The following is a 14,896-nucleotide window of genomic DNA, read 5'->3' as shown; positions in this document are numbered from 1 at the left end:
CTGTTATACAGTATTTTAGAGTAAACAGTAGGAATGCAACAATACAGTTAGCCCAAGGTTCAATAAATACCTCAGTTTTTTAAACACAGTTTTCAGTTTGGTTCTGATGGTTTGGCACAACAGAGTTCTTTTTAGCGATTTTAAATGCTATTTAAAAAAAACAAACTCCAGTATACTTTAAAACTCCAGTACATTGTTGTACACTGTAGAAAAACATGGATTATCACATGTCTACCTTAAATTTATTTTGAGAGAAGTATTATTTTTATAGATTTATTTGTGCTATGAACACATGTAATGTCTGTTTCATTCATACTGGATACTAGAGGGCGCCCCTGCGCAGAAAGTCCACATATGCATCACTGAAGAAATAGAGCTCACGACTCCAGGAAATACCATACATGTGTTTCCTCATCTCAGCGCACGACTCACGGACACACAAACAGAGCCAGTTTGGAGAGAAATAAAAAAACACGGAAAACGCTCTGATTGGTTGAACTCCTCATTTTTTCTGTTGCTTGTTTACTGCGCGTGGACAGGTCACCGGGTTTTTGCGTAGTTTAGAGTGACAAATCGTACCAGCATGCTTTAAGGTCAAAATGCGTACCCGCTACGCAAAATGCATACAGGTTGGCAGGTCTGCAACATCCCCCAGCACTGTGGAGAATCAACTTTTAGCTGACGGTTTGAATGAGTTTTACTGCAGGTTTCAAAAGCCTGGTCTCACACTGCTTCTCAGCCTGCACTTAAGATCTGTGAAGAGGAATATGCAAAGTATTCAGGAAACAGAAGATAAGGAAAACCAAAGACCCAGACGGTGTCTCTCCAGCCTGCCTCAAAGCCTGTGCTGTCCAGCTATCATCCATCTTCACAACAGATCACTGGAGCTGTGTGAACTCCCCTCCTGCTTCAAAAGCCCCACCATCATCCCTGTACCCAAGAAACCAAAAATCGCAGGACTAAATGACTACAGACCTGTTGCTTTAATGTCTGTGGTCATGAAGTCATCTGAGAGACTGGTGTTGGCCTACTTGAAGGACATTACGGGACCCTTTCTGGACCCCTGCAGTTTGCTTACTGAGCAAACAGGTTTGTGGATGATGCAGTCAACATGGGCCTGCACTACATCCTCCAAAATTTGGAAAACCAGGGACTTATGCAAGGTTCCTGCTTGTGGACTTTAGCTCCGCTTTTAACACCATCATCCTTAAACTGACACAGCTCTCTGTACCCACCTCCATCTGTCAGTGGATCATCAGCTTCCTGACAGACAGGCAGCAGCTAGTGAGGCTGGGAAAACGTACACCCGCACCATCAGCACTGGAGTTCCTCAGGGGTGTGTGCTCTCCCCACTGCTCTTCTCCCTCTATACAAATGAATGCACCTTTAAAGACCCCTCTGGGGGAAGTCGTGGCCTAATGGTTAGAGAGTCGGACTCGTAACCCAAAGGTTGCGGGTTCGAGTCTCGTACCGGCAGGGATTGTAGGTGGGGGGAGTGAATGTACAGCGCTCTCTCCCACCTTCAATACCACGACTGAGGTGCCCTTGAGCAAGGCACCGAACCCCCAACTGCTCCCCGGGCGCCGCAGCAAAAAATGGCTGCCCACTGCTCCGGGTGTGTGTTCACGGTGTGTGTTCACTTTGGATGGGATAAATGCAGAGCACTAATTCCGAGTATGGGTCACCATACTTGGCCACATGTCACTTCACTTCACTTCACTGTCAAACTCCTGAAGTTTGCAGATGACACCACAGTCATTGGTCTCATCCAGGACGGTCTCATCTGCTTACAGAGCTGAACACGCTCAAAACAGTGGAGATGATAGTGGACTTCAGGAGAAACCCCCCTGCACTCCCCCTTCTCACCATCATGAACAGCACTGTGGCAACAGTCAAGTCATTCAGATTTCTGGGCACCACCATTTCTCAGGACCTGAAGTGGGACACTCACATAGACTCCATTGTGAAAATAGCCCAGCCAAGGTTGTACTTCCTTTGTCAACCGAAAAAGTTCAAACTTCCACAGGTGCAGATGACACAATTTTACTCAGCTGTTATTGAGTCTGTTCTGTGCTCTTCTATAACTGTCTGGTTTGGGTCAGCCAGCAAATCAGATATAAGAAGACTGCAACGGACTGTCAGGATGTTAAAGGTCTCTGTGCACTAAAACAACTAGGCATAATTTTTTTCTCCCCCATGCCATCACCAGCTTAAACAGCTAACACAGAAATTACCACCTGTCTTCTGTAATTCATTTCTTAATAACTAATTATTGCCTCTCTCTCAAGTATTATGTAAATACATATACATATTTGTATTTATACAGCTGTATTTACAGTAAATAATGCACAAATCTGTACATAAATCTTCTGTTCCAGATGCATACCACATTATTATTTATTTTTTTGTTTTTCCCTTAGTCTTACTTATTTAAATTTTCTTTCTGTTCTCAATGTCATATATGTATATGTATGTACCAAGAGCTCCTTAAAAAAAAAAAAATCCCTTGTGTCAGAATAAAGCTTATTCTGATTGAAATGCAAAACACTGTTAGAAAATGAGAAACTGGAGATTACATTACCTCTTTACAACTAATGCTGAGGGACTTAGCGATGACCTGAATAAAGCGACTGTCGCTGAGAGAAAGCTTTGCTCCACCCAGGTCAGCTATCATCTCACCACGCAGATTGCGACTCAGCATCTTATGAACAAATAACAGCTTGAATTAATAATTTATTTGAAACAGGTAAAAATGTATCACAGGTCTTCAAAAAAAAACCTTATTAAGAAGTGACCGTTTTATACTGACCTTTTTTATAAGGCAAAATAAGTTCAGGTTGGTTCAAGTGGTGTGACTCTCCCATTAATTAATTAATTACATTTGTTTAAAAAAAAAAAAATAATTTTAACACTATTTACTTGATGGTTACAGTGCATGACAATTTTTAAACATTTCTTAACATTTCTGAACTAGATTTTCAAATTGTTTTTCCTCTTGTATGTCAAATGTGGTTTCAATCTAATTTTAAGAGACATTTTTTGCATACCTTTTTCTTCTCTTCTATACTGAGGTTTTGTTTTGCCAGCACATAGGAGAGTTTTGAAAGAGCAGCTTCTGGGGTCATATCACACCCAGCGACCAAACCGGCATCACTCAGAGCCTGAGAGGGAATATTAAAGGATTACACACTCCTGGAAAACAGCCACATAAGGCCTTTCTCAAACAAACACCCATACCTGGCCAGTGGCGTATGAGGTTGTGACCGAGCCCCTGAGGCACTGGGTGCAGTTGATCATGATGAGTCCTCTCTCGGTAGCTTTACGGATCTCATCCAGCAGGTCAGCGCGGTTGTCAGGGGCGTTACCGCTGCCGTACGTCTCCAATACGATCCCGTCCATAGGAGGCTGCAAGAAGGCCCTGACCTGTTGAGAGAGTAGTTATGATAATGAACATGTTCATATGCTGACTGAAGAGATTTGTCAATAATATGTGGAAAATAAAAGCAGACATTACCACACGGCCTTACTGTATCAGCAGTGATTCCTGGGAAGAGTCGCAGGAGACCCACATTACGGTTCATTTGTGTGTTGACAGTGAACTTGGCGGTTGTATTGGCTCTCCACACAGTATCCCAGTTAACTGAAGAGAAAGAAAGAAAACATCATACTCAAAATGACATGTCTGAATAAAACTAATAACACAACAGCATCACTAATAAGGGAATTGACATGAAAATTCAAGCAGTGTCTGGCAATATGATAAAATATATTTTATTTAAAATTAAAAATGTCTTTATTTTTTTTAAATGTGTGTATAGTTATTGCATGTGCAGTTTTTATATTTTTCATTTATTCAGTATAATACTAATTGTGAGACAACATGGAATATTTGTACTTTGTAATTAATTCTTCACACCACACAAGATTATTAAAGTGAACAGAACTAAAAAAAAAAAAATTGTAAAAAAAAAAAAGAAAGAAATTAAGAAAGATGACCAGTGACAGCACTTAAAACATACATTTGATTTTCCCTTAGACATTCACATACATTTCATTAATACATTTGTCAGCTACCCAATGGTGAATTTTTGCAGTTTAATGCCAAATCTAGATTGCATCTATTCAACATTTGTTACTCCCCATGTCTGTGATTAATTCTATGCATTATTAACAAGTTGAAGTATCATCATTTACTCATTTCAGTGATGTTCCAAACCATGCAATTAGGTTTTCATGCTTCAAAAAAAAATTTTTTTTTTAATAAAAATACACCACCATAAAGTAGCCTATACAACTTATAAACTATTCAAAATTCTGAAATCATATGTTAGCTTCACACACAAAAAAAAAGAAATGAAATTTAAGTGATTATACAATACAGCACAGAAGTCACATAGACCACTTTTAAGATACTTTGATGGTGTTACTTTTGTCCTTTTTGAATCTTGAAAGCCTATTATAATTGCATAGAAAAGACCAACCAGTGTGTAAAAAGGACAGAAAAAAGCAATATGAGAAGGACAAGAGTAAATGGGGGCAGAATAATAGACCAAATTTTTATTTGGAGGGGTAAACTTATCTTTTAATTTAATAGACTCAAATGAGACTAAGATTGTGTATAAATGTTGGCAGAACTGTAATCACTTTTAATGTCGACTTCAGCATTGGCTAATGGTGGCAGGTTTGGTGAGGTAAACGCATTAAAACTTGCAGCGTCCACTTTGGTGACACGGTTGCCCCTGTACAGCTTATGATGAAAATACAGGCAAACCTGTGAAGACAGAAAGAAATTCACTCAATTCAAACATCAGGAAGGGGGCCAACACTTTTTCACACCACTGTATGTATGTATGAAGATGATGCATAAACCTCTATGTCTGTTTGAGATTTTTCTGAGATTTATTCTTTTAAATTAGCATTTTTATCAGGCTCCTATGTTTAGGTTCATTAATTTCACTTTAATGGCAATGAAAAGGTTATTAGTCAGTTATTTAATGCCTTATTTTCAAAAATGTCCAATGTTATTTTCATAGGAGCCTGATAAAAATGCACATTTATAAGAAAAAAATCTCATACGGACTAACTGATGATGAAATTCTATTTTTATAACTGCAGTCCTAGTTAATATGCTCCAAAATAAGCGTCTTAAAAACATAAATACAGTGCCCTCCACTAATATGCATTGTTTATCTTTTTGATCTTTCATTCAAAAAATTTTAAAAATAATAATAAAAAAAAAATCACAAAATTCTAACCTTTCATTAAAGTAAAACAATTGAAAGTGGGGGGAAACTCGCATCATGAAATAAATGTTTTTCTCCAACACATGTTGGCCACAATTACTGGCACGCCTAGAAATTCTTATGAGTAAAATATCTCTGAAGTATATTCCCAATCATATTTAAAAAAAAATGTGGCACACCAGGGTGACTATGAGCATGAAATTGTCCAGCCATGACTTGCTGTTCCACAGGATTATAAATATAACCATCCATCACAAGGAGTAAAACCAAAGAATATATTTCTGATGCGCAGAACAAGATTGTTGAGCTTCACAAAATAGAAAGTGGCTGTAAGAAAATAGCTAAAGCATTGAAAATCCCCATTTCCACCATCAATGCAATAATTAAGAGGTTCCAATCAACTAAAGATGTCACAAATCTGCCTGGAAGAGGATGTGTATCTATATCATCCTAATGCACAGTGAGGAGGAGAGTTTGAGAGGCCAAAAACTCTCCAAGGATCACAGCTGGAGAATCGCAGAGAATAGTTGAGTCTTGGGTTCAGAAAGCCTAAAAAAATATCAAACAGCCCCTACAACACCACAGGTTGTTCGGGAGGGTTTCAAGAAAAATCCTCCTCGCTCATCCAAAAACAAACTCCAGCTTATCCAGTTGTCAGACATGACTGGAACTTCAAACAGGACTGGCTTCTATGGTCAGATCAAAGTTTTAAAAAAATAGCTTTTTGGCAGTAAACCCACCAGATGGGTTTGATGCAGATAGGGATAAAAAGTACCCCATGCCCACGGTTAAATATACTGCTGGATCTTTAATGTTACGGGCCTATTTTTCTGCTGGAGGTCCTGGACATCTTGTTCAGATACATGGCATCATGGATCCTATCAAATACCAACAGATAAACAATCTAAACCTGACTGCCTCTGTTAGAAATCTTATAATGGGCCGTGGTTGGATCTTCCATCAGAACAATGATCCAAAACAAACATCAAAATCAACACAAAAATGTATCACTGAGCACAAAATGAAGCTTCTGCCGTGGCCGTCCCAGTTCCCTGACCTGAACCCTGTAGAAAATGAGTGGGGTGAACTGAAGAGAAGACGCACCAACATGGAGCTGGGAATCTGAAGGATCTGGAAAGATTCTGTATGAAGGAATGTTCTCTGATCTCTTGTCAGGTGCTCTCCAAACACATCAGGCACTATAGAAGAAAACTCCGAGCTGTTATCTTGGGAAAAGGACGTTGCAATAATTGGGTGCCAATAATTGTGGCCAACATGAACTAGAGAAAAACATTTATTTGATAATGAGATCCCCCCCCACTTTCCATTGTTTTACTTCAGTGATAGGTTAGAATTTTGTGAATTTTTTGAATGAAAGATCAAAAGGTTAAAAAAATGCAGATTTAGTTTCACAGCCACCTTTGCTCATATTTACCAAGGGTGCCAATATTAGTGGAGGGTACTGTATGTGGTGCTATCTTGCATTTGTATCCAAATGCAGCATGTGCATCTCTCACAGAAAACAAAAAAACTCACCTCTGGGATGACAAACTGTCCTGCTATCAATAGCGCCCCCAAAAGGTTGTCCCTCCCATCATTCCTCATCTCATAGATGGGCACCTGCCATATACAAGAAGGTCGTGAAGCTAATATGATGCTGTTTTTCATGGTTACAAGTTCAAATGTTAAATAGAATAAAATGTTAAATGGAATAAAAAAATTTGTCATAAATAAATTAAATAATAAAAAATTATTTAATGGAAACATCTGAGATATAATAACTAAAATGCACACGCAGTTCTTTAAGTATTCTAAGACTATTCTTCAAAATCCTCAATTTGTGTTCCATGAAAGAAAGAAAGTCATAAGGGTATGGAAAAACACAAGGGTGAGTAAAGGCTTTATGGGTGAACTATCCATTTAAAACGTGTTACCTGTGAGCCAGTGAGGATGACAGGCTTTCCTAGATTCTCACACATGAAGGATAAGGCAGAGGCGGTGTAAGCCATTGTGTCTGTGCCGTGGAGAATGACAAAACCATCATATTGCTCGTAGTGTTTCTGTCAACATGAGAGAAAAAAAAATGTTGAAAATACCAACAGTTTACCAACAAATTGTTAACCTGTTCACAGAACTATCTTCAAGAAATTAGAAGATTACCAACAATTACAAATTTAAAACAGTTCCCTTTTGTAACAAAAAAAACCCCACAGCATTAAATAACTAATCATGATCAGTTCTTTAGACATCAGTCATTACATACAGTCATGTCCAAGCTCAGGCTGTGAAAAAATTAAAAATAAATAGCCGCACCAATGGGAGTGACCCGATCAAAGCTATAATACAGTCAAAGTTTCACACAGCAAATTAAAAAAATTCAAGCAAAGAGCCCTGCAAAGCCAAGCATAAAAAAGGAGCACCTCAATGTCTTTTCCAATAGTGGCCCAGTCATCTGTGGTCATATTGCAGGAGTCGAGGAGGGGGGAGTACTCTAAGACTCTATATACAATCCTCTTATTCTGTTTGGACAGTCTAGAGTGGAAAAAAAAAAGAGAAAATGTTTTTAAAAGCAGCAAAATGTTAATGTGTAATGTGAAAGACACCCAAATTAAAGCAAAATTTCTTATTTAAACCAGCGAAGCCCATTTATAGGCGAACATGGGTTAGTTTAGCTAGATCAACTAAAACAAAAAGTTGATTATTTACTGACAGTGAGAGGTCGACTGATTTCAGGGGCGTCTCCTGTAGTTAAAGAAAAAACCATGTGTGCGTCAATGGACGAGTAAATGTTATGAAGCAGCAGAATTCAGACTTTGCTCATCGCTCTAGGGGCGGCTCAAGGTCTTACTGTAATGAAGAGGGGAGTGCTGGGGGATTTTTCACATTTAGGAACCGAGAGTGAGCAGATTAGCATGACCCGTCTTAATTAATAAATCCTAAAACCACATACATATCCATGTGGCCTGGTGTTGTTAAACTGGGCCACCTTTGCTAGGTTCACTGATGAGCTAATAGAGTAATAGATCTAATACTAATAGATTTACCAGAAAGAAAAAGAAAATCCCAACCCATATGACAACTACTAAAGACGGTAAAGAGGGTGCAGTCCAGGCATTGTATGAGCATTAAGATTGTGGATATATTGTAATAGACTTATTTACATTTCTTTCAAAGTTGCATAAATATCAGAAACCACCAAGTTATATTTGTAGAACTGGATATCGGGTTTGGCATACAAACTTTGCATTGGTGCATCTCTAACATACTCCTGTGCACAACCATCACACATAGCCAGTACAGCACATATTATGTCTGCCAGCAAAATCACACACCATTAATATGCAGAATACAGAACTAAGGCACCAAACATTAAAATGACTTGCTTGCTCTTTTCTATTATCGAGACATTATTAGATATCCTTAATCCACCCAATTGTAAAATATAGGCTGGTGTGTGGGTGTGTGTACGTATGTATATATGCATACAATATAACAAATATATATAATATTATAAAATATATAAATATAAAATTATTTATTTTGGACTTTCTGTCACCAGATATGGTGTGAACAGGCTTAGGCTTCAAATAATGCCACAGTAAATTACACCAGTCAATGCATGGGATGAAGTTGTTGTCAGTCGACACAGAAAGAAGAAGCACAGTTTAACATCCTATCAATCATATTTAATCTGCCATTTCTCACAGCTTAAATCATTACTGTATAGCCATAACCTCTGAATTGAGACTAACTAGCAAATACATAACACAAATCATGCAAACATGTCCAATACATCCCACAAGGGCAAACATTATGCTACCAGCACTACAGTACCCATGAAATAGAGGATCAGCTGAATGAGTGGTCTTCCTGTCAAAATAACACGTGTACAGTCTATAATATTTTTTCAGATGTGTAAAAATTAAAGAAACAGCAGAAACAAGTATGATTTTTATTTTTTCAATATGTATTTTTAGTATTTTTTCATTAGATAGTCTTCAAAAATACAAAAAAAATTATAATGTGGGCGGGGAAATAATCACATAATTTTCATTTTGGGAGAATTATTCCTACACTGATGCAAAAATAGCAGAACCCAACTATCAAACCTGTATCTTGAACACAAATAGTTAAATACAGCTAGTGTCTGCTAGTGTCTAGGACAACACCTCCACAAACTTCTAACCTGATCACAGATTTGTGCGCACATGTGTGGGAACTTACGGCAGCACCAGTGTGTTCTCCGGAGGCTTGTAGTATTCATACAGTCTGGTCTGTTGTGCGTACTGTTCATCGTGCAGAATGGGGAGTTTGCGTAGAGTTTCAACGAGAGCATTAGGTTCTGGGGACAGAACTGCAAATGCAGAAGAAAAGCCAGTAAGAACGCTATTAACAAAGGAAAAAAAAAAGAGAAAATGTTTTTAAAAGCAGCAAAATGTTAATGTGTAATGTGAAAGACACCCAAATTAAAGCAAAATTTCTTATTTAAACCAGCGAAGCCCATTTATAGGCGAACATGGGTTAGTTTAGCTAGATCAACTAAAACAAAAAGTTGATTATTTACTGACAGTGAGAGGTCGACTGATTTCAGGGGCGTCTCCTGTAGTTAAAGAAAAAACCATGTGTGCGTCAATGGACGAGTAAATGTTATGAAGCAGCAGAATTCAGACTTTGCTCATCGCTCTAGGGGCGGCTCAAGGTCTTACTGTAATGAAGAGGGGAGTGCTGGGGGATTTTTCACATTTAGGAACCGAGAGTGAGCAGATTAGCATGACCTGTCTTAATTAATAAATCCTAAAACCACATACATATCCATGTGGCCTGGTGTTGTTAAACTGGGCCACCCTTGTTAGGTTCACTGATGAGCTAATAGAGTAATAGATCTAATACTAATAGATTTACCAGAAAGAAAAAGAAAATCCCAACCCATATGACAACCACTAAAGACGGTAAAGAGGGTGCAGTCCAGGCATTGTATGAGCATTAAGATTGTGGATATATTGTAATAGACTTATTTACATTTCTTTCAAAGTTGCATAAATATCAGAAACCACCAAGTTATATTTGTAGAACTGGATATCGGGTTTGGCATACAAACTTTGCATTGGTGCATCTCTAACATACTCCTGTGCACAACCATCACACATAGCCAGTACAGCACATATTATGTCTGCCAGCAAAATCACACACCATAATTTCTTATCACGATTATAGTGGCCAAAATTATCACGGTTATCAGTATTATCATGGTATTGTTAAAATGTGCTGGAGATGTTCAAAAAGTACAGACACATAAATCACTTCAAGTTTTATATTTAAAAATCAGCACACAACAAATAAAATGGCTTTTTGTTTGCATAATCACTAAAACAATAACATTACCAATGATGTTCGGATTTTAAATGACAACTTGACTGACAACAGTTTAATAGCATGTTGAAACTAATGTAAATGTTCAAATAAAGCTTTGAAAAAGTTTCATAAAAAGGTAAACCTCACATTTCAGCCTTTAAATAAACAAAAGAGTTAAGTCAAAATGATAATTGATTAATAAATGATTATACGCATTTTATCTGCTCCATAAATAAGTCTAGATAACTTATCTGAATTGTTTAAATGTGTAGAATCCACATAAGCTTGTTTTTCATCAACCGGTCAAAATTTACAGCAGGGCATGAAAATTCGGTCCGTTTTTGGCCAGACAGAAACTGCACACAGGCTGAATGTAAATATAAGTCTCTGTAAATCCACTCGCTCACAGCAGGTGGCGCTGAAGGAAAAGCTGAATTAGAGCTGTTTCCCGTAACCTCAGTGGACAAAGCAGTATTGCGATTAAGAACACTTCCTTTAGGTACTACATGGAGCGAAGATGAAAACAAAATGCCATCGAATCGTTTCTGAAGACAGTCAGAACCTTCAGAGGAACATTCATATAATAAATACATTCATATATTCATTTGTATAATTCCCTTAGCACTCTTTTAAAACCTCCCAGCTTTTCCGCCCTGTTTTCACTCAAAACGAAACTACTCTGCGCTCTGTGCGCACGTGAAACTGTTACTTAAAACTGTGCTTTATGCTGGACAGTATTTATTTATCGTGAGTTGTTCAAATCGCGGTAATCTAATACGGTTTTAATGATAATTAAAATATGAAACTGTAATACTAACCATCGGGAATTTTATCATGATTTATCGTCAAACCGGTAATCGTTACATCCCTACACCAAAGTCATATACAAACTGTCAGACGGTCATGTTTGCAACCCTGTTCTTTTGACCAGAATTCCGGCCAAAAAGATACCATTCTGAATATTTGACACTGTACTAATACTGCATCATTTTGATATTTCCCAGTCTTGTACATTCTTGTATCACAGCATTACAATTTTATACCACGCTATGGTAATCAAAATAGTTATTTATGCTGGAAATTCAATTTAAGTTTACATATTAAATAATTATTTGGTAATGTTAAGTTATTGGATAATCCAGTCAATTAATTACTGTACAAAATGAAATGTAACACTAAAAATCTCATGAAAAATCTTTTTTGGTGTCTAGTGAGGTAAAAGCAAAACTGCATCATGCAGACCCATAATGGCAGGTGTAAAGCTATAAAGCAGCAGCCTGTTTCCATATCTGTAGAGTCTTGGAACAAAATGTGTCTTTCAAACAGAATCTCTGTTCAGTCCATATATGATGGTTGATTTTCACAGAGCCTGTGTTTGTGGCAGAATGGAAGATAAAAGGTTCTGGGTGGAGAAAGTCAGTGTTTATTGTATGTAATTTATGTAATACGGATTCTGTCCTTGAACTTCGATAAACAATTTAACAGAGCTGAATGTTTTTGTGTTTGACCTAATGACCTTGCAAATTCTTTAAAAGGCGCTATCATTTCTTTTTATCAGCGTTTGTTTTAGATAAGCTTCTTTTTATATATAAAGAATCAAGATTGTTCAAGCAGTATTGTGTAGGAAATGGTACTTAAAGCCCAGTGTCGGGAAAGATTAACTACAGTTTACAGAAGGCAAATATTTGAACATTCTGATCACGGAATTACTAATAAAGTCATTAAACATGGTTTGAATACTGTAAACAAAACCACTCTTGAAGCACTCTTCCCATTACCGTTTATTACTTTATATAATCAAGTCATTATACAGACATTCAGCTGTGCAATTCATTACCATTTGGATCAATATGTGTATGTGTTCCTGCTTCTAATGTACATCTATTAATGTACAGCTGCAGTTTTGGTTTATTACAATTAAAAACTTGCAACCTCTTTGCTCTCAAACCAAAAATGTTGCCACTGGACTGGACAAGTTATACTTGAAATTCATGAAATTATATTCTTTGATAATTATTACTGACATTTTCAATTTAAAACATCCACCACATTACTGTATGACAGGCTAATGGTAATTTATATGTTGTAGCATTCAATATGAAATCGAAATTGTTTATGTCTAACTGTTCTGTTATTTTAGTTTTGACTTGAAAATAAGCAAATAATTTAACACAGACTAAAAAATATATAATTATTTGTGCATTACCAAGTGGCAGTTATTGCAAGATAAATACTTATTCACTAAATAATTTGATAAATAAATAAATAATATTTTAGTTACTATATATACATTTCAAAATGAAGACAAAAAGTAGTGGCACTTTATTTTATAACTGATTTTATTTATTTATTTTTTAAATAATACAAACTGTAGCGTCTGGACCAATCAGACACACCATTTTTCATTTGATTTAACAAATCAATTAATTTTTTAATGATAATAATGTTAACTTTAACATTTAGTATATTGTGAACTTACTAATTATATATGCTAAATTCTTTATCCACAAACCCAAATTGGCATTGAAAAAAATCTTAATTTTACTCATTTTAAATCAGAAATAGGTTTCTACTTGTATACATTAAAATTATTCTAAAACCTTAAATCCTTTGAATGATTTATAATGCATTAAATATAGCCTATATTACTTGACCAATTTTTTTTTCTTTTTATTATCATTGTATTTTATCCTAATATTTGAGATAATGTAACTGATATGTAACTGTCTTTTTATGTTCATTGTTTAAAAGACTGCAATTAAAAGATATGGCATACATGGTTTACAGATGTCACTTGGATTGTTATTTATCACAATGGCAACAATTCATTTCAAGTTTACATTTGGGACCACTGTAGATTTATCTTTAGTTAAAGATTATAATTAATTTCCAAAGACCCATCGAGTAATGTGTACCCCCACTATTTAAACTGTTCCCACTGTTTTGTTGTTTTGAAATATGTGAATGATATCAACAAATAATCCCATAAACGTGTAATAATATTAATATAACAATGTGCACCATGTGTCTGTAGTGTGCAGTATCAGTCGAGCCTCATGCAGTCAGGTGTAAAAGCAGGTGTGTGAGCGACGCTGACCGAGTTTACCATTATTATGATACGTCATTCCAATGGTTCCGCCGGTGTTTATGACCAGGACCCTCGCCTCGACATTTGGGCTGATATCAGGAGACTCCGAGCTGCTCGAGAACCTCCGGCGACTCTGACCCGCGGCGCTCCGGCTCACAGACTTCTGCAGCTGAAACGCATCGGGCTGACTGAGCTTGCTACGAGAAAGCGCTCGAGCCAGCGAGGTCATGCTGGCTGAAGACGGAGCCGACGGAGTGTGTTTCCATTCCGCCATATCGAACTCGCTTCTTCCCAAAACCGAGCGACGCAGTTTCTTAAAGAGACAGCGCCTTGATTTTGAACACCGATAAAGGTACAGATTCTGGAGACGTACAAATAAACGTATTGTGTCAACTGAAAGTATCGTTATTAGCAGAATTCATTGTAAATAATAATAGATAATACTAAAAATACTCAAACCTTATACTTCCAGTCCATGAGTATCCATTGTAGCTTAAGTTCATTCATTAATTTATTCATTTAGCCTCCTTGGCCTAGACAACATAGTATACACATGAAGATAACATCAGAATCAGAAGAGCTTTATTACCAAGTATGTTTTCACACACAAGGAATTTGACTTGATGACAGGAGCTTCCAGTGCAGAAGAAAGTACAGACATAGTGCAGACATACATAGGAATAACACAGTAGGGATGGAATATAACATATAAGAGTACTATATACAGAAATAGACGTATAGGGAAAAAATGTAATTGTTTAGCTAAATGTGCAGATATGTTATAAGTGTGCAGTTTGCAAGTGTACAAATTTTGGATTCTGTGTATAAATATGTCAGTTGTGATGGACGATAATTATGAAAGTTTAATTGTTCAGGCTGAATATAGCCTGCGGGGAAAAAAATCTGTCCTTGTGCCTGGCTGTTCTGGTGGTCAGTGCTCTGTAGCGCCGGCAAGAAGGCTTATTATTATTTTCTTGGAAAATATCACACATTTTGTCCTCTTAAATGAAAGGGCAAGTTTATTCATCACTGTCATTGTTTTTGACCTTGGAAATGTTCAGTAACTTTTTTTGAAAAATAATGATTAAGTCCTGTGTCTTCAAGGGGCAAGGAAGGTATTTTTTTACTAGATGGATATACCACTTGACATCTTTGCAACAGTGATGAAAAGATTACTAAGACCTTGGCACATAATTTTTTTTTTTTTTTTTTC

General features: G+C 36.8%; 1 protein-coding gene across 5 annotated transcripts in view; it reads right to left on the bottom strand.

The window, feature by feature from the left end:
* LOC107732472 (60 kDa lysophospholipase-like) overlaps window positions 1–13,968 on the bottom strand; it is a 21,413-nt gene extending 7,445 nt beyond the window's left edge. For 3 of the 5 annotated variants that reach the window (XM_016543814.1, XM_016543823.1, XM_016543830.1), the window contains exons 1-11: window positions 13,702–13,968; window positions 9,468–9,597; window positions 9,078–9,113; window positions 7,664–7,775; window positions 7,178–7,303; window positions 6,780–6,863; window positions 4,645–4,771; window positions 3,528–3,640; window positions 3,238–3,423; window positions 3,048–3,161; window positions 2,582–2,701 (exon numbers count right to left, since the gene is read on the bottom strand). In XM_016543814.1, the coding sequence (XP_016399300.1) occupies window positions 2,582–2,701; window positions 3,048–3,161; window positions 3,238–3,423; window positions 3,528–3,640; window positions 4,645–4,771; window positions 6,780–6,863; window positions 7,178–7,303; window positions 7,664–7,775; window positions 9,078–9,113; window positions 9,468–9,597; window positions 13,702–13,957 (1,404 nt within the window). In that variant the 5' untranslated portion in view covers window positions 13,958–13,968. The remainder of the gene's footprint in view (window positions 1–2,581; window positions 2,702–3,047; window positions 3,162–3,237; window positions 3,424–3,527; window positions 3,641–4,644; window positions 4,772–6,779; window positions 6,864–7,177; window positions 7,304–7,663; window positions 7,776–9,077; window positions 9,114–9,467; window positions 9,598–13,701) is intronic. The other 2 variants (XM_016543837.1, XM_016543845.1) reach the window with 1 other exon arrangement.
* Between the last annotated feature and the right edge of the window lie 928 nt (window positions 13,969–14,896).

The sequence above is a fragment of the Sinocyclocheilus rhinocerous genome, unplaced genomic scaffold, assembly GCF_001515625.1.
Source record: "Sinocyclocheilus rhinocerous isolate Xijiao unplaced genomic scaffold, SAMN03320098_v1.1 scaffold1635, whole genome shotgun sequence".
Lineage (NCBI taxonomy): Eukaryota > Metazoa > Chordata > Actinopteri > Cypriniformes > Cyprinidae > Sinocyclocheilus > Sinocyclocheilus rhinocerous.
Note: the sequence above shows the minus strand (reverse complement) of the source record. Positions and strands in the feature narration are given on the sequence as shown.